Here is a 19,148-nt window from a genome sequence, read left to right as displayed (position 1 = left end):
TGTTGTGTACAAGAGAGGCATTTGCTGCAGCTGGGATCTGAACAGGCTTGATCGGTAGTGGTTGGTTCTGTTGTACTCTGAAGAATCGAAAGATTGAGAAGGGAGAGCGTAGGCCAAGCTGGCGCCGTTGGAGCTGTGCAAGCGATTGGATAGACATGTGGAATTTTTGTTCAATCTTCTTAAACGGGGATGATGATGATAACGACTGAATATGGGTTCTTTTCAACGGTTCTGGAAGCGAGTGATGTTAGAATAGTTTCTTGTTCTTCATTCTGAATTCCGGCCGCTCTTGCTAGCTATATACTTGCACAATACAGGCAACGAGGCTCTTCGAAAGGCAGATATTTCAGCCATGAGGCCTCTCGAAAAGCAGCTTCAAGATGCATCTCTGTTCTTTCTAGGAAAGACATCACCAACATAACTTACCATTTGTTTCAGAACAACTCTGCGCTGCGAATCCATTGGCTTCGGGCGTCCCTCCTGCCACGTACATTATACGCGCCGGCCGCAACGCAGGCCGATTACATGCAACCTTGCGCTGATGGCAGTGGCATGTTCCTATTTATACTGCACGAGGCAACCCAATATGCCCGGTGCCCGATTTCTGTACCTAATGATCATAAAGCTCTGCGTCCTGCTTTCGCACATTATTTGGCTACCTATATGCATGATACCAACAAGTATCTTCCAATCAAAAATTAGTTGATGGTGACTTTTGGCGGCGTGCGAAGAGTGGACTTACAGGCGCCTACAAGTACATGTACATGGTATCAGCGCTAAGCCACCAGCGGCGCAGCTTGCATGCAACTACATGCACGTTGGTTAGAGAATCACTGCAAGGCATTTTCCTGATGAATTTTTCTTTTAAAAATTGATAGACTGGGAAAGAACCACGCTGTCTGATAGTCATTATCAGTCGCCCCCTAGGATATAGGCATATGGCCGTGCAAGATGTTTAGTGCCAGGATGCCTAATTAGCAATCGAACGGCAGTAGCGTGTGCCTGATCTGGTACATGTATTCAAATGTTCACACGGCCTTGATATCTTGTACTGTGCAAGATATGAATGTAGCGAGATGCGCATAGAGGGAGTTTAAATGGTTAGACCGAAACATTAAAGCTACACCTGCTTCTTTACTTAAAAGATAATATACAATAGTAGCAGTAGTAGCAGTAGTAATAGTAGCAGCAGTAGCAGCAGTAGCAGCAGTAGCAATAGTAGCAATAGTAGCAATAGTAGCAATAGTAGCAATAGTAGCAATAGTAGCAATAGTAGCAGTAGTAGCAGTAGTAGCAGCAGACAAGTAAAACAGACGCTCGTATATATTCTACGCACATGTACCTATCTAAACATACCTTAAGTAAACCAAGCTGCATCAACCAATAGCTCTAAACACCCCCTCGCGAATTGTTATCGCTTCACTTGGAGGGGCAGACGGCTTGAATTGTTACGCAGTCATGAAAACTATTAACTGTTGGTCTGTGAAATCACGCAAGGCATTTTCTGTAAGGAATTGTCCTTAATGAGCGAGCATATTGAACGCGTCGACCAACGGCGTTGAATATCATCAGGTAGACGGGACGGAGCTGCTTGACGCTAAGGCGCCACAGCCACAGGCACCTACATGTACCTGGATCCCTGTACCTTCAATCTGCAGGTGGTGAATTCAATATTTAACTTCGTTTTTTTCGCTGCCTTTACGGTTTCACGCCGCGAACACCATTTTCACCACTGCGGCCGTTTCCTCTTGAGTCTTCCTTTCAACCGTCCTCTTCTGCTATCATATCTGAATACTAGAGAGACATGATTGAAGACGAATGGCGGTATTTTGCGCCTGGGGGTCTTATCACCCCTGGCGGGCATAATCTCTGTTATCATGGACGAGGAGCAAGAAAGCGAGGATACTGCAGTTAGACATCTCAAGAAGCACATCGACTCTCTGGGACCTGAAGTCCATGCCATTCATTTATCGCAGCATGGCGAGTTGATCTCAGTATCGACCAAGCCTGAAGACGACCGAACCGTGTGTGTTTACTACCCTCCGCTGCAGGATGTGCAGTCCCCCAAACATGTCAACGCTGTGATCCGTTCAGATTTACTGGAGTTGGATCGATTTGGCCCGAATGTCGATCTTGTTTCTTATTTGCCCAATGGAGATGCAATCGAGCCCAAAAAGGCTGCCTTCAAGTACTACTTCCTTTTGCAGTTCCTGCACACGTTTTGGCACGAGATGAACGTGTGGATGCGTCTGCCGGCGCACCCACACATTGTTCCGTTTGATCGACTTGTGCTGGACGAGCTACGCGGCTGCGTCGTCGGCTTTACTAGCCTTTATATTCCTGGCGGCACGTTGAGCGAAAATAAGCCGCGTGTGTTTAAGCTCGAATGGCTCCGGCAGCTGACATCTGTTGCCGATGACTTGAACTTCAAGTATGTATGGCATTGCTCATCAGGACATCTCCGCACGGAATCTTCTCATTGATCCCAAAACCGATGCCCTGGATGTTGTTCGACTTCAACTATTGCGGGCAGATTGACGGCATTGGATATGGAGAGGACCGCAACGACGTTAAAGGGGTTATATTCACCCTCTACGAAATTATTACGCGCGACACACATTTTCGAGATGTTCGACACAGTGAGCAGAACCCAGCCGATGTACAAGGGCTGGAGGAATGGGTCCAGCACCCAGATGTTAAGCTTGATCAGCCTGTTTCGGAGTATCGAGCGGTATTGAACGACTGGGTGGATAAAAGACGAACCGGAAGACAGATTTCTCATTATAAAGAAGCGTCTGAGTACATTGAGTGGCCAGAATTCCCACAGCCACCCCCGGAGGATTGGGATGCAAAAGATAGAGACGGTAACATCGTGGGGACTCAATCACATGTGATCCTATCTCATCAGCGTTTCAATGAGAAGAAAAAGGGCAACGCCATTTTGGAGTGGGAACGTCCTGCGCAAACCAAGCTCAAGGTCGGAGATCGGCTGCTTGCAAATGGACAGCTTGTTCCTAGGGATTGAATTGAAGGATTGGCCAAAGCGAAGTTCTAGAGTTAGAGTTAGAGTGATAGTTTTTTTTTGTTTCTTCTCTGGATAAGCTCGACGGAAATACTGAGTTGAGATCCCTGCAAGCATGAGGCTAGAAATATGGAACCAGCCAGCAGCGATTTCAAGTAACACAGTGACCAATGGCAGCGTTTCTATAAAAGACGCATAGCAATCGCCTTTCAGCCACATCAAAATTGCTGGCCGTTTTCAACTGATATGGGATGGCTTTCTCCAGGCGTATTCCCAACAATACCGTGCGAATATGCGCATCTTGGCCTCCCACGTACGCCTCAACTATATACGCCTCATCGTGAAATTTCGGAAGCTAAGCATGCTAGCATGTAAGTCGCCTTATCTGTCCTGATGACTTCAAAAAAGCCCTCTCCCTCTTTTACCATCTTAGATCTTGCTGCAAATGTTCCGATTTCTACATTGGCATTTTTTCCGCTGTGTGTTTGAGAGGTGGACGTGGGAAGCATCGGCTTTGGAAAGCAGGGCGAGTTTCAGGGCGCGTGCACAAAATACTGGCACATGATCTCCGTTCTAGTGCTAACGGTGAAGAAACGTTTCAAGGTGACGGTATAGGCAAGTTGATGCAAAGTATTAGCGCAAGGGCATTTTGATACGGTTACTTATTGTATCGCACGTATTTTTGTAACGTTGCCAAGTACTGCCTCTTCGGCAGGGCACAAGCCGAAATGAGACGCCCTGGTTGATAGCAGGGCACAGCATTGATAGACATGGACATGGACATGGACATGGAGGCCTGGATAACACGCCCCGAAGGAGTTCGTTTTCATTATCTCCCCTTCTTTTGCTTACTCGCTTCTCGCCACTGCCACTCGCTTGTGCTTGCTTACCTTCTGAATAAAGAAGCAACGGATCCTGTTAAGGGTCGATTTCAGGTTTTTTTGCTAGCGACGAGCATCTTCGTTGTCAGTGTAAGTGGTCTCGACGGACCATATGCGGGGTTGAAGCGGGCTCAACCCCGCCATCTATGGGGACCTTGAGAGGATATGCCAAGGCAGCAGGGGAGATGCTGGTACGATTGATAGTGATACGAATAATAGATACAGTAGTACGAGTAATAGCAATAGCTTAAAAGCTTGCACGAGTAATGAAAGGCAGACGATAGATGGGCGCTTGTTCTTGCTAACTGCTGGATACGATTCGGCTGGGGCTGGATATACTCCAAGTGGGCGGCTAAGTGGCCAACCGCCGCGAAAAGAGGAGGAGAATGGCAAAATGGAACGAGCTATTGCGCCGAGAGAGGATCCGGACAATCAACTAACGGCGAATTATTGGGTGGATTCCGTAACGGCTCACGAATCGCCGAATAACTGTAGTCTGCTCCATACTGCTACTGATTAAAATGTCCAAGAGGTCATGGCTTGACAGGTGGACTCTGCAGATGATGCTACTGTACAGTGTTTGATGGACGATGCAGCAAAATCCGGGGTAGAAACGGTAGGCCGAAAGAGGCAATCCGTTATTGTTGTCGACACCTGACGTTTGTTGAAGATGTCAGTTGTGCTACTACTCGCGATATTTGTGCATCCATCCATCTCAGATTGGCGGTGTCGCTATCAATTATAATCCCATCAATCAATCCGCAGTTCATCTTGTTTTCATCCCATGCCGTGATTTGCGCCCTGCGCCATTCTTTGTTGCGCTTGTGGTCGGCGATCGGCGTCGGTACTGGATTGCCTGGTCAGTTAATTGGACGCTGACATGTGCAACATTGAGCAACGGCCACGGGGCCCCGAAAGAAGAAGGATAATCGACGAATAAGGTGTGTGTGCAGCAGTAAGCCACATGTAAGGGCGGGATATTTCGAAGCATTCTTTTTTGGAGGTGTGAGTCGCACACAATATGTATGAGTCAGAAGGGGAATAAGAATCAGAAACATGTGCAAGAAAAAAGAAGAGATGGAGTGCAGTGTAAGAGCGTATGACTTGGCAATGGTTTCGTTGCATTTTTGACGGACTATTAGCATTATAATTATAATACATGTAATTACTATTCGCTCTGGGGTTTTTTTAATGTGATGCATACCCTCAACCCGATTCCCGCCTATATACACGCCCCCTCCCTCCATCTCCATTCCCAGAGATTCGATAGGATGGGCCTCAAGGGGGGCTTAGGCAGATGATGCGAGTGATTCACCGGCCATATGCACGCATCTTTCAATCAGATCGATACAGCTGGCCCTGTCGTTTAGGCAAAAGCCTTCGGCCGTGCATATTATGGGTTGTGCGTGAGAGTCTTTTCGCCCAGTGAGTCTTGTTTGACTTGTGTGACTTGTGCTGCCTAATACTAGTAGTCGGTTTACCTGTAGCTATGCTGTATGCCTGGAGATGAGAGATGATGCATCCAGTCACACATATTGCGCCTACATGGAATGAAACTCACAGGTATGCGGCATAGGTCGATTCGCGGGGTGCTTCGGGCCGCATATCGACTTGTTAGGGCAGGACTTGAACCCTGAAAATTTTGTCTGCCTGATGCGAGCCGATCGGCCGTGCATGCATGCGGGCGGCTGATAAGGTAGGCTGGTAGGGCTCTCGGTGCCGAATTGCTGTGACGGTCTGGAAGAGTTGCTGCTCTTGGGCTAGTTGGGGTTGTTGGTGACTGGTCGGCTCCGAAGAGGTGGTGTGGGAGTTGATTGCGGCGGTTGGATATTGAAGCACTGTGATATGAGTGTGTTTCTTTTATATGGTTGGGGAAATATGTCTTGTTGATGAGGTTTGGCTGGGGTCTGCGATGGGATTCAGGCGGAGATGAGGAGGCGTTCATTGTGGATAGTGGCGAGTTCTGACTTGTGAAGCAAGAGAAATTTGGGATTTAATGTAGGTTGTCGGCAGGCAATCAACGGGCAGTGCAGGCATCACGAGTGTGTTGCGGGTGATTGGCTGGATGGAGAGTTGTTGGCTCATCTCACTTCTGCCTTGGGCGCTTGGAATTGCCTGATGCGGCAAATATTCTACCGTATCAGACAAAGGGATTACTTAGTATTTCATGCCCTATCAAAGCGGGATCAGATGAAAGAGAGAGACACCCAACAAGCTACATGCATCCTCCGTTTTCTTTCTTTTGGGTGCCGAGATTGGCACAAGCATTGCGTTAATAACCAACGACTAACACACAAGCAGTCGGCCATCGCTCGGAATCTACCGCCGAATATCAGCGAGAATGAGGAAGATTCCGATAAACCACGCTTTCGGAATTAGTGGAAAAGAAATCAAGAAACAAACATTTATGCTATACATGCGACCGACGGTTATTCTTGTGTTCCGGCCAAGAGAAAAAAAGAAAGAAAAGAAAGTCGGTTGTGCCGGCAGAGACCAGTCACATTCTTGATAGCCGTGGTAATGCAACTTTGGAGACCGACCGCTCTTCTGACGTCTGGACCGCATGTCGATCCGGGCGTCTGGTTAAGAAAGTTTCTTTTCTTTTTATCTTGTGCTTTAATTTTACTTGCATGCACTTCTTGTTGATTGGTATTCGTTATGCGTCTGCTTGACTGGTGGTCGCACTTGATTGGCAAGGCAGGCAAACAAATAGTCCATCTAGCCTAGAACTTGGTAATACGCTGCAGCTTTCCTTACCGGCCCTTTTTCCCGTTTTCCTTTCATCTCTTATCCCTCACATTGGATGGCAATATTAGTGAAAACCGGCCGGAGAAAAAGGAAAGGAAATAAGGGAGTCGCAATTCGGATATATGTGAGCGTGCTCTCTTTCCCACCGAGGGCGGCCCGCCCAGATGCCCCGGATAGTCAAGATTCCCCCGGCCTAGCGGAGCCTGGGACCCTTTACTTTGCATCAAGGTTGCCTTGCCTCACCCACAGTACGTGCGGCATTAGCGGAAACGGCGGGCCCCTTTTGGGAACCGTTATTCTCTTTGCCGGGGATAGGCTTGAAACGCTCGGGTACAGACCCCAGTCTGTAGCTCGTAGGGCAGAAAGACCGAAAGACGGAAGAGAGGCCCTTTAGACTGCTTGGAGTGGCTTTAGACGAGCCATGATGGAGGGTGGCCGCGTCCTTGTGCCTCTTCGGCGTGATGGGGCCGAATGGCACATGTCGAGGCCGATTGGGCTGGTGACAGACCGTTTCGGTTTGCCCTTTTGGCGTTATTCCGTTGTGATTTGTGGGTTAAAAAAACACAAAAAAGAAGCATCTTACAGTGTGCTAGGCGACTGTGTGGCTCAGACCGAGAGCTGAGGGATTTGAGCCACCCCCAACCAAATCTGTACAGTAGAGAGCTGCAGCAACGGAACAGCCGTAGGATCTGGCTCCATCGCTGTCAATCATTGCATCTTTCGCTACGGGATACCGCTCTTTGGGCCCCGAAATCAAATCAAGAACAAGAGACGAATCAAAGGCCCATACCGCCGTTTTGAGGACCCCTGCCGATGGCGACATGAAAGGAGATTGAACCTATTCGATGAACTGGCGGTGCAGGGCCGTGTCCCCCTTGAAATGTCGGGGCAATGCAGGGCTCTAATCAATGAATGACTCCGTAATTATTGTTCGCCGCATACTGTACCAACACGCCTCAATCTCATACAGTGCTATACGGCAATACGACTCGTATCTTGTCTGAATACGTGTCCCCCGCAGCGAGGCTCACAAGCTGAATTAGCCATCCTGACGTTAACGGGAATGAGAATCCCTGCGGGTTGAGACGCGCAGAAGACAACCAGCGCATCGTGTGCCCTGCAAAACCGCGCGTCGGCGTGCCGCGTGGCAAAGCAGCAGGCAGCTCGATGCTACCCAAATAGATTAAACGGAGCCCAGAGACGGGTTGGTCGGGCTGCAAGAGCAGACGTTGGGAGAGGGAAATAAAAAAAAGCAAAGCAACCGTTTCTGTTTATTGAGTGAAAGGATAAGGCGGAGAGACAACAAAAGAGCCCAAGCTTTGCGTCTTTGATGTTGTTGGCTTCACGCCCCCCCTTTCCCCCTTTGGCTACCCCCTTTCTGGTGCCTTGGGGGATTCTGGTGACCTGGAGTTGAGACTTGCTGCTGTCAGTGCTGTCAAGATGCCGTCAAAGTGTGTTACCTTCAGCTGCCTCGTTAAGCAGCCCGCGTGTCCGAACTCTTGGGGCGCTGGGCGCACCCCTACAGCAGGCCAGCGCAAGAAACCAAAGAGCCCAGCACCGCCACTCGTATCATTGCTCATACTGTCACAGTAATCTCATTATTTGCCAATGCTCACCGAGGAGGCTCAAGTCAACGAGACCTGCCTATCAGTGCAGAAGCCCGGCGCTTTCGTGGGTCATCCTGACATGTTCGAAACATCATCACGAATTCCTGTTTTAACCCCTATCCGGCTGGTCCCGGCCAGAATCCAACCCCCCAGTCCTTCTTTTTCTCTTTTCACACTATCGCACACGCCCCCTCCCTACACAACTTGCGCTTATGGGACCCGAGACTAGACTAGACAAGGGAGGGAGGCGAGGCTCTTCGGTGGGACGCAACGCTTGGCCTGCTAGTTTTTTTTCCCGACTCTGACTCGTAGCGACTGGGGCCGCTGCTCGGCCATCTCAGACGTGGAATATATTGCTCCCTACTCCCCCGGATGGAGCCTGATATCTTGGACCTTTCTTCTCCATATCAACAAACACACTTTACATTAACGCCACAATACTGAATATTATTATTTCATCACCACTTGAAGACGAATACAACATCGATCAGGATCCGCAATACAAACAACACGCGCCTAACAACCACCACATGATATAATACCTGAATCTCATCTATTACTACTACTGAGGCATCAATACTTGATCATCGCTTCACGATCCGAACATCTTCATCCTTGATCAACGCACAAGGATATAACAACTTAACCAACACAACCATTTTACCGCACAAATCCACTGCGCTGGCCGCTTCACACATCAACATGTCACCAATGTCATCAGATTCATACTACATCATCCCCAATCTACAAGCCATGGACCCCTCCACCCACGAGATCGACCTCAACTCCCAGACATGGATCCAGCCCATCATCATCGAGGACGAGGATCTCATGTTTGGCGGCAAGTCCCTGAGCACCTGGTACGAGGAGGACCGCTCGCGCCTCAGCAGCGGCAGCAGCAGCGGCAGTGATGATGGCAACCAGAGCCCCGAGGAGGAGGAGGAGCACCGAGGACGAGAGCGGACGAGGCGACACCACCACGACAAGAAGACGCTGAAGAAGTCTCACCGAAAGTGAATGGGATCAACCGACACAGAACCATTTGCTACCACGCAGGCATGTCGACTTCATCCCGCGCTTTGACGTCTTTTTGGGCTGCAATCCATAATCTTGCAGTCTACCTCTCACACTTACGCTACATACATACATCTACTCGACATCTTTTATGCAACGCCTCTCCATCTCTATTACGACTCGTCCGACTTGCTCCAATATCCATACTCCAGCTACAGCGCATCACCACTTTAGAATGCGGGAAAGAGAAAAGAAATCATTTACTATCATCGAGTTACACACGGCGTTTTGTTACTTCACATCATCATCATCATCATCATCGAATCATTCACTGCTTGCGTCGGGAATAGCGCGGGCTTGACTCTGGGCTTTCTCTCATCTCTCTCTTTTGGCGCCCCGGCATCTCTTACATGGTTGGGCAATTTCTTTTGGCTGACTTGGTGCGGTCCAAATGGACCTATTTTTATACCCAAGGGGATTTTGCTTTTTTTTTTTGCTTTTTTTATTGCGGGATTGCATGTAGAACATTGCGTCTTACAACATTTCTTTTTTACGAGGGGTATAATGCAATGAGCTGATGAGTTATTGATGCTTGGGACAGAGTCGTATAGGGGATGGATTGGACGTTGACAGAAAGGGATCATCTCAGCAGAGTCTCTTACATACACAAACTGAATGGCAGGAATACCATAACAATAAACAAATATGAACATATTTACCTCATTACCATGTGAATTTGAGTCATCGATCGTGACATGTGCATGACATGTGGAAAGCGGGAAACAAACTCGGCACGAGTAAGGGGTCTATACGTCTATACCTCTATGGAATAACTTTGCGTGATTCGCGTGCCGTGCGGCGGCCACCCACACAACTTGTTACGCCACGCGCGCCGCTTTTAGTTGCGTTTTTCGGAGTCCTTTGCTTAATGCCTTCTTTGGGAAGAAGAGTCCGCGCGGATTCGGTTTTGATGAAAAGTTGGTCCGAGAAAGGAGGGTTCAATGCGACCGTTGGGGGCTTCTGTTGTTCCTACCTATTGTTCTGAGGTTGAGATGGAATAGCAACTATCTCGCAAAATGGACAGCGACATAGAATCTACGGCCGGTGAGTGCAGCTGAACGCACACAGCTTAATACTACAACATTCAGCTTTCAGCTCGTGTCGCATTTACATTCCTTCAAAGTTCTCATTTAATATATTCAGCTGCCTATTCCCACCACACCCTCTTTTTCCAAACCGCGCACCGCGATACCGGGAGGCAAAAGATGATTAAGAACAGAATGAGTCGTCGCTAAATGGTTTCGGCGATCCAAGAGGCCGGATCATCAGCTAGCTGACTCTTTAAGCTAACTGAAGTTGAGAGAGTGTGTGTGGGGAAGAGAGACGCTCGCACGCGAAAAGGGGGACCGAAGAGAGTGAAAAAGTTTTTTGTGGCTTTTGCTTCTTTGGGGGTTTGGTATTGCTTTTGAAGAGAGGGCCCCCTTCGTTGAGGTGATTGACATTGAGGTTGTGGGTAAAGAATGAAGAGAGAGGGAGAAAATTTTAAAGGTGTGAGTGGGTGTACAGTATGTGGGCAAAACGGCGAGGATTGAATAGGGGATGTGGCGTTTTGTGGTTTACGAGAGTCAGTTGCTTCTGGGTAAGTGTTTCTCCCGAAGAGACTTGAAGAGAGGGAATAGTTGTTTGCATTCTTTTTCTGCCATTGTCATGTCTATTCTAGCCTTCGTATTGAGTGCTTCTAATAATAGCCCCAGGCTTCCTCATGGCTGCTATTGTTATTGTTGTTGTTGGCTGTTCCTAACGGCGGCCCCGAGTTATTCGGCACTTGGACGCATCTGCCGTGGGCCAACACGTGTCGCAACCCCATATTACTATGCTTGGACCCTCTTTTTACCGTCGTAGGCCTTGATGCTACATGATGTTAGGGATACGGAGTGGCATTGAGTAGCATTGCTTGGAGCACCTAGGGCATATGATGTAGGCAGGCCGTTCTGAATGCATGTGTGCATGTACGCATTCATGCACCGCCAGCAGCAAGGCGTCCCCTGCGCGGACCTTGTTCCAGAAGCAGGTTCGGGGCCATTCCTTTAGCTTCTTCTGCGTTGTTCCATGCGGGCTTCCGTGAGCTTACGGCCTGCAGAGAGTGTGTTGCAGCCCAAGAAGAGCAGCATGTGGCTTACGTCTCTGTTGTTCTATTTCTGTTCTATTTCTTCTTTTGTCTGCCTTTCTCATGCGCTGATGTGTTGGCAGAGAGATCAAGGGCATGAAGGCTTGAATCCTTATTCGTAGCTGCGTTCTGGTGGCGGTGAAGGAGCATGTCGTTTGCGGGCGCTTTGAGAAGTGGTAAATATCGGTCAACATGGACTTTTTGATTGGTCAATTCATGTTGGACGAATTCGATTCTAGTATACTGTAGATAGTTATATGATAAGACATTGCATGGTGTGAAGCTGGTTGCCGTATTGAAGCGAGCGGGTCATGTTTACCGTTTCCAGCTGGAAACGGTGTTGGCCGCTTACATGTAGGTGAGACGTCTAATTACCCCGTACCGATGAATCCAGCAGGAGATCACGAGATCACGCTCTCTGTGGATTCAGCATTGTATATCAGCTTCAAATCTATTCGTGAGATAGCGAGATTTGAGAAACTCATCGTCTCTAAGAATGAAACTATAATTTACACCTACAAATAGCACCGGTGAGCATGTGCTCGCGTACGCTTCGCGAAGACGAAAATAGATATAACTCTCATAAGCAGTAGAAGTACATCATTCTCTAGAACTATAGTGCTGCATTTTAGTGTTCTTTAGGTTTATATTCCGTCTTCTTGGCTCGTCTTCATGTCCAAATCACGTACAGGGAGTTTACTGGAGCGTATTTGGTATACTTCACCGCAGCAGATAGCGAAAAGAAGAAAGCTTCTGTACAGCATGTAATCCCGTAAAATCTTCAGCGGGATAGGAATCGATGTATACGTTTTACTTCTCATTTACACTACATATATTCCATTGTCAACCTAGCTGCGCATCAGGCCCTCACCCGGGCTTCTTCATGAACCGGTCACTTGCATCTCGAATACGAGCGCCCGAATCCTAGATGCACTAATGCGCAGCAGTAGCAGATGCATATATTCCGAGATCATCCGGCTTGGTCTGGAGGCAGCGCATAGGGCTAGCTAAGCGTCTATCAAAATGTCGTAAGCGAGATAGACAAAACCGCAAGAGTTTTTGGTAGAGAGATGGACAAACGAAGAGATGCCACCAAAGACGCCGAAAGATGAAGTCATATAAGTATTTCAATTGCACTAACAGAAAGCTGATCACTGCAATTTGTTCTTATTCTGCCCGATGTATGTTCTCGAAGACTCCACCTTACGTTTCACAGCTCCCAGTATAGAATGTACGTGTAGGCTAGTTGCCAAATACACCTTGTGCTTTGAAAGCATTGGTAAGCATTTCATTTTTCCTCTTTGGGTCAAATCTCTACTAGAGCTAACTGCCATTATCAGGGGTAAAAAGGGCGCCAGTAGCCCAAGCGTTGATATCTTTGCGACGGCCCAAGTGTCTTGATGCCGGCTGCCAGTTGAGACTATGGCCAACTCGCGATGGCTGCATACCAAACTCCATCTGGCGTATGGCAAAGAACGACTGTCAAGTCTATTTAGACACATGATCTCGGCTACTTTTTAGGTGTTGATTTCAAATATCTCTTCAAGTTCATTCCGCAAAAGGAAGAATGAGATAAGAATGGAACAGAAAGTAGCCTCGCATGACCCATCTCGCCTAGCTGAAAGGCCAAAACGGTTTATGGTTTCAGTCGGTGAGGCCTTGAATTAGCTTTTTAATTTACGTTCAAAGTTATGTTAGACTCATTAATTCTCAAATGTTCCATAGGGTACCCAGATTCGTTTTACGATGTTACTTCACGATAGTTGATGCGGGGTCCAACTATCGTGAAGCGTGCAGAAAAGGCAACAACCATATTTCCCAAACTGGATAATCCTTCTCTCCGTAACAAGGTGGTCCGATATAGAGAATCAAGGTCTTTTCAACCTTGATATTGAATTGAATGACAAAGAAGTATATAAGATCGCAAAGTGTCGGTTCAATAAGAACTGCTTCAAGTTGCACCAGCGGGATCATCGCTTCTTGCCAGGCACGTGCCAGAATCCAACACTCATTATCTCTATCATCAAGAAATATCCAGCATGAGGACGCTCCTTCTTCTAAGCGCCTACTTCGGGCTGCTTTCAGAAACAAGCGCAGCAAGTATTCCCGCTGTGAAGCCTTTCACCGTGAACCTTTCTTCGCGGGTGCCGCACATGCTTGATCTGATTGGGAAGACAACTCTGCCTGCAGCTGAGCTCGCCGCTGCTCATGCTAGTTTAAACATGAGTTTGACTACCGGAATGCCGCTTGATACGCTGAAGAGCTTACAAAATGAATGGGTAACAAGCTTCAACTGGACACGGGAAGAAGAACAGATAAACGCGTATGAGCATCTGGCCCAAGTCCATGAAATGATGAGCGAGTAATAAAACTGACTTAATGCAGATATAACCATTTCACAACACAAATTGGACATCAGACCGTTCATTTCATCCATGAGAAATCCAAAGTTCCAAATGCCATTCCCCTCATCTTGCTGCACGGCTGGCCTGGCTCGTTCCTCGAAATGGTTCACCTTCTCGACCAGCTCATGCTGAGCAACTCCAGCCAAGCATTTGACATCGTCGTCCCGTCTCTGCCTGGCTTTGGATTCTCGTCTCCCGCTCCCAATGAGTGGTCCACTTCGGACACGGCCACCCTCTTCAACACGCTCATGATTCAAGTTCTTGGATACAAGAGTTATGCGGTGCACGGAACGGATTGGGGCAGTGTCGTGGGGTTTGACATGTATGATCAGTTCAATAATACTGTCAAGGCGGCGCATTTTAACTTTTTGCCGTTCTTCTCTTTAACGCCTGAGCAGCTGACGGACCAAGGAATCGCGCTCACTGCGGCTGAGGCGATTCAGGAGCAGAGGGCTATGGACTTTGAGAATTCGGGCATTGGCTATTACATGGAACAGGCTACAACTGTACGCTCTATCCCTCCACGAGTATTGATGGTATGATGCTAATACGTTACGATTGCAGGTGAATACCGTGGGCCTCGCTCTATACGACAACCCACTTGGACAGCTATCTTGGATCGCTGAGAAATTCATCATCTGTGAGTTTAGACACACATGTGCATCATATCACATATCTGTACTGACAATGCATAGGGTCCGACCCGCGACGAGGAACTGGGCCTTCACTCGTCACCAACAACGAGATTCTCAGGCACGTATCCATGTACTATCTCACCCAGACTTTCGACTCTGCCGCCTTCATCTATGCCCAGAACCCAACTGGCAAGGGCTTCTCATACACCTACCGAAGAGCCCGGACCAACCAGCCTCTTTTGTATAGCAACTTCCAGTGGAACATGCTCTTCTACCCAGAGAGGCTGGTGGCGACAATCGGCAACTTGGTCTACTATAATTGTGAGTCATGACGCCACTGGGGAGAGAAGCGATGCTATAGATGGCTCGTGAACATATTGCTGATATCTTCGTGTCTGACTAGCGGTTGAGTTTGGCGGACATTTTCCCGCCCTGGAAAACCCGCCTGCGTTGGCTGACGATATTAGAATGATTGGAAAATACTTTAGATCGTAAAACTATTGTGTACCCTAAGCGCTTTACTATTTGGGAAGCATATCAAGAATAAAACCTCATTTACTTTCTTGATTAGTTGAAGCTTCAGTTCACATATATGGTTGCATTCGGCGAATTAAGACGACGTGTAAGCCGGCACTGCATCCGAGCGTCCGCATCTGCGCGACAGCAATACGAGCAATAGATGCACTAGAACCAGTTAAAGTAAGAAAATTAATAGAAGTAGCAGAGGTGGTAGAAATGGAAGAACTAGTAGATGCAATACAAGTAACAGAAGTATCTACAAGTAACAACAGTAGATCCAGTAACGAATACTTACCGTTCGATATCACAAGTGTTTGCTACAGTCACAATTATATGTCCTAATTGAAGTAACAACCGTCAAATAGGCTAAAAACATTGCGCATCTTTATACGGGATACACCCGTCGGCAGGATTGGCCCCAAAATCTTATCTACCAATCGCCGTTTTGCTTCGGCAATTATTTGTCAAACAAGGATAAGCATTGATAGGCCTTTGTGCAGCTTATTGACCTACTTTTTATAGTTAAATGAGAAACCAAATAAATCATTTGCATGATAAGTTGCGTGATTGCCAGATCCGAAAGCAGAAGCTCATTACTCGTACTATCTGCAAACTCCCTTCAATTTGATCAGAGCAGCCATCATCAATCGGTGAGAATCAGGTGTTTGGAATCAAACAATCCTGCCTCCTTGGGCAGTGGAGTGGTTCGAGCGCGCAGATACGAAGTTGTAGTGGAAGTCCATATGTGGTAGGTATGCATCAGCGATCTAATAGGGAATGTGATTTTGTGTCTTTGCACTTCATGGGAATATGCCAACTTTGGCAAACCTTGAAGGGGACTTCATCCACCGTTTTAGGGTAGAGGTACCAGATGGTCTAGATCGGCAGACGGTCATATCGATTTGCGCTCGTCAGGAAACATATAAATCTCAGCGTGCATCCTCTTGATAGTCAAAGCCCGATTCTTGCCCCTCAGCAATCACTATGTTTATTTAGAGTCGAAACCATGAAGTTCAGCTCTGCACTGGGCCTCTTGGCCCTCGTTGGCGGGACATCAGCATCGTCTAATACAATTGCTGCGCAGAGCCAGCTTGCTCCAAGCCAAAATATCACTGTAGTCCCTAACACGTTTCTCATTGAGCTGCAGTCGGACTTTCACCCAGGTCTACAGCCCAAAGAAAAGTTGGCAAAGACCGCTCCTGGTAGCAACGCTGGCTATCATGTTCGTCAGCAGTACAACAGCACCGAGCACTTCTTTGGCGTCTCGGTTGCCTTTGATCAAGACGTTGATCTCGCCACTCTGAAGAAGACGGCTGGCGTAAAGAATGCCTGGAGCGTCACCGTCGTGCCTCGCCCAGTCCCTTATCAACAGCTGACGGGCTCACCAAACTCGAAAGACACGTCGAAAGACAAACGAGACACTCTACCAAATTACAGAGGCAGCGAGAGGGTCAATGAGCCACTGGCAATGGCTGGTGTAGATAAGCTCCACGCACAAGGCATCAAGGGCAAAGGAGTGCAGATTGCCATCATCGATACCGGCGTCGATTATAACCATCCCTCGTTGGGTGGAGGATTCGGCCCAGGCCACAAGATTGCTCTAGGCTACGATTTTGTGGGAGACGACTTTACCGGCTTCAACTCCCCTGTGCCCGATCCTGATCCCCTGGCCACATGCGTTGGCGGGGAACATGGGACTCACACGGCTGGTATGTATGAGCCTGACTCGTTGCTATTGCCTGCTGGACTAGATTGAAGCTAATTAATAACTTTATTTAGGTATTGTCGGCATGGAAGATCCCGAGAACGAGGGATTTGGACTAGTCGGTGTGGCTCCCGAAGCAACTATTGCAGCGTATCGTGTATTTGGGTGCAATAACGGGGGCACTACCAACGATGTTATCATTGCAGCGATGCTCAGAGCTGCGCAAGACGGCGCAGATGTTGTGTCCATGTCTTTTGGAGGAGGTAACGGATGGGAGTTAGACGATCCATTCAACGACGTCGTCACCCAATTGGTCAATAGTGGCGTGGCCGTTGTGGCAGCCATTGGCAATGTCGGTATCGAAGGATTATACTGGCCTCAATCTCCCGGCCTGTCCCACGACGCACTATCTGTGGCTTCAGTCGAGAACGGTGTTTTCCCTGTGGCATATACTGCTCACGATGACCAACAAAATGCCCTCGACTATATATCTGTGTTCCCAGCCACCAACCTGGGCCGCCAACAGATCTACACGCTGGGAACGGGGCTTGGAGTACCTCCCGATCCTACTATCTCGAGTGGATGCGATACGTCGGTATGGGCCGCTTTGCAATCGGCTACGAACCGAGGGACGATTAACTGGAACAACACCATCCTGTTGGTCTCGGTAACTGAATCGTGTGTATCTTTATTCAATAACTGGGGCGAAGCAGCTGCGATTGGCGTCCAGACAATGATGGTCTATGTTGCAGACGACGAACAGCTAAACGCAAGTCCACTGGACGGCGTACAGATACTGTATTTGAATCATGAAAATTCGCAGAAGCTCATTGATATTTTCGACAACCTACCCGCTGACCAGACTTCTTATTATCTGACATTTGACGGCGACAAAGTCAAGGACGTGCCAAACAAGCTCGGAGCAACAGTGGACGCCTTCTCCAGCTATGGTCCCACAGTCGAAATGACACTCGTGCCCAAGATTTCATCTCCTGGAGGGAACATCCTCTCCACATGGCCCCTGGAGGGAGGCGGCTATGCCCTTCTGTCGGGTACTTCGATGGCAACCCCTTTCATCGCCGGAAGTGCCGCGCTGCTCAAGTCCCAGCAGCCACACCTCGGTGTTTCAGAGCTCTATGCACGACTTATGGCCACTGCTAAGCCGCTCAAGGAGTTCGGCCTGCCACTTGTTGCGTCTACGGCTCGGCAGGGCGGTGGCTTAGTCGATGCTTATGCCGCCGTCCATGCAGATACTGTCATTTCCCCGTCTGAGATTGACCTGCGGGATTCCGCATCGCCGGCGCCCCAGAAGATCACCATCACAAATCAATCCAAGGGGAAGAAGACATACCAGATAAGGCATGTGCCGGCGGCGTTTACCAGGGTCTATTACAATTATCTGGCCGGTGGCCCGGATATCCCAAGGAATGGAAGCATTTACCCCTTGGAAATTGATGCCTCGGCCAAGTTTTCTCGATCATCTCTGATTCTTGAAGCCGGACAGTCGGCCACTTTCGAGGCTCAGATTACTCCGCAGGAAGACAAATGGCCGTATTCAATGCCTGTGTATGCCGGCTTTGTTGAGGTGTTTTCTGGCAATGAGACGTATTCAATTCCGTACATTGGTGTACCTACTAGTCGAGCCGAAGTTGGCCCTATTATGGTGAATGCAACACCACCAGGCTCACTTTCTTCTCCGGCCGTATACAAATTCCAAATAACCAACCCCGGTGGCCAAGCAACTAAGCCGAATATTGATACGTACAACCTCACAGGCAGCCCGGACGATGCTCTCCCCTTAATTTATATCTCCACTGGACTGCCCTCTCGGCTCGTTCGTTTGGAACTCGTATCGGCAAACACATCCTTTGTTCCATCGATATATGGCTTCGACCCCAACGTCGCTATTGACTATCGGCTGCCCGCTATAGCTACTCAATCCGGTTATCTTGGCGAGCCAAGCTACGGAATCATATCTGCATCCACAATAGACCCTGTCTCTGCTAATAGTCCCATCCAGCAAGGTCTTACGTTTAACTTGTTTGTGTCTGGTCTCATTGAATCCCCCACCTTGACAAGCGACAACAACACCTCGATCAAGCTAGTTTCTGGAGATTACCGGCCGCTTTTCCGTGCCTTGAGATGGAACGGCGACGAGTCAAATCCTGCTGATTACCAGTCGTGGCTGGGACCAGTCCTGAGATTGAACGTTACAAGCTCTTGAGGGGGGCTTGGGCTTACTGGCAATCAAACCACATTATGACGATGTCTGACTGCGTCAAGTCGGGAATTTTTCCGTCAACAAGATGATTGTATATAGTGTTGCTTGGATATATATATACTCCGTACTAGGCTCAGCAGAGACATATCATACAGTGATGATCCATTTTCTGATTACCTATCTATTTTCTGATTACACACTAACGCAAAAACTGCTGGATGCTG

General features: G+C 48.3%; 4 protein-coding genes across 4 annotated transcripts; all 4 read left to right on the top strand.

Annotated features, from left to right (window-relative positions):
* Positions 1-1,877: 1,877 nt before the first annotated feature.
* On the top strand, positions 1,878-3,025 carry TGAM01_v204573 (hypothetical protein; the record flags this gene model as incomplete). The annotated part of the gene is made up of 2 exons (XM_018804528.1): positions 1,878-2,435; positions 2,534-3,025. The coding sequence occupies 2 exons, from the start codon at positions 1,878-1,880 to the stop codon at positions 3,023-3,025; spliced, it is 1,050 nt and encodes a 349-aa protein (XP_018662341.1).
* A 5,935-nt stretch (positions 3,026-8,960) lies between these two features.
* On the top strand, positions 8,961-9,275 carry TGAM01_v204572 (hypothetical protein; the record flags this gene model as incomplete). The annotated part of the gene is made up of 1 exon (XM_018804529.1): positions 8,961-9,275. The coding sequence occupies one exon, from the start codon at positions 8,961-8,963 to the stop codon at positions 9,273-9,275; it is 315 nt and encodes a 104-aa protein (XP_018662342.1).
* A 4,203-nt stretch (positions 9,276-13,478) lies between these two features.
* TGAM01_v204571 (hypothetical protein) lies at positions 13,479-15,026 on the top strand (the record flags this gene model as incomplete). The annotated part of the gene is made up of 5 exons (XM_018804530.1): positions 13,479-13,762; positions 13,825-14,350; positions 14,409-14,484; positions 14,540-14,800; positions 14,968-15,026. The coding sequence occupies 5 exons, from the start codon at positions 13,479-13,481 to the stop codon at positions 15,024-15,026; spliced, it is 1,206 nt and encodes a 401-aa protein (XP_018662343.1).
* Positions 15,027-16,004: 978 nt separating this feature from the next.
* Positions 16,005-18,927, top strand: TGAM01_v204570 (peptidase; the record flags this gene model as incomplete). The annotated part of the gene is made up of 2 exons (XM_018804531.1): positions 16,005-16,707; positions 16,778-18,927. 2 exons carry the CDS (start codon positions 16,005-16,007, stop codon positions 18,925-18,927), a joined length of 2,853 nt encoding a protein of 950 aa, XP_018662344.1.
* Between the last annotated feature and the right edge of the window lie 221 nt (positions 18,928-19,148).

Source organism: Trichoderma gamsii, assembly GCF_001481775.2.
Source record: "Trichoderma gamsii strain T6085 chromosome Unknown Scaffold_13.2, whole genome shotgun sequence".
NCBI lineage: Eukaryota > Fungi > Ascomycota > Sordariomycetes > Hypocreales > Hypocreaceae > Trichoderma > Trichoderma gamsii.
This window is presented reverse-complemented; position numbering and strand designations above follow the sequence as displayed.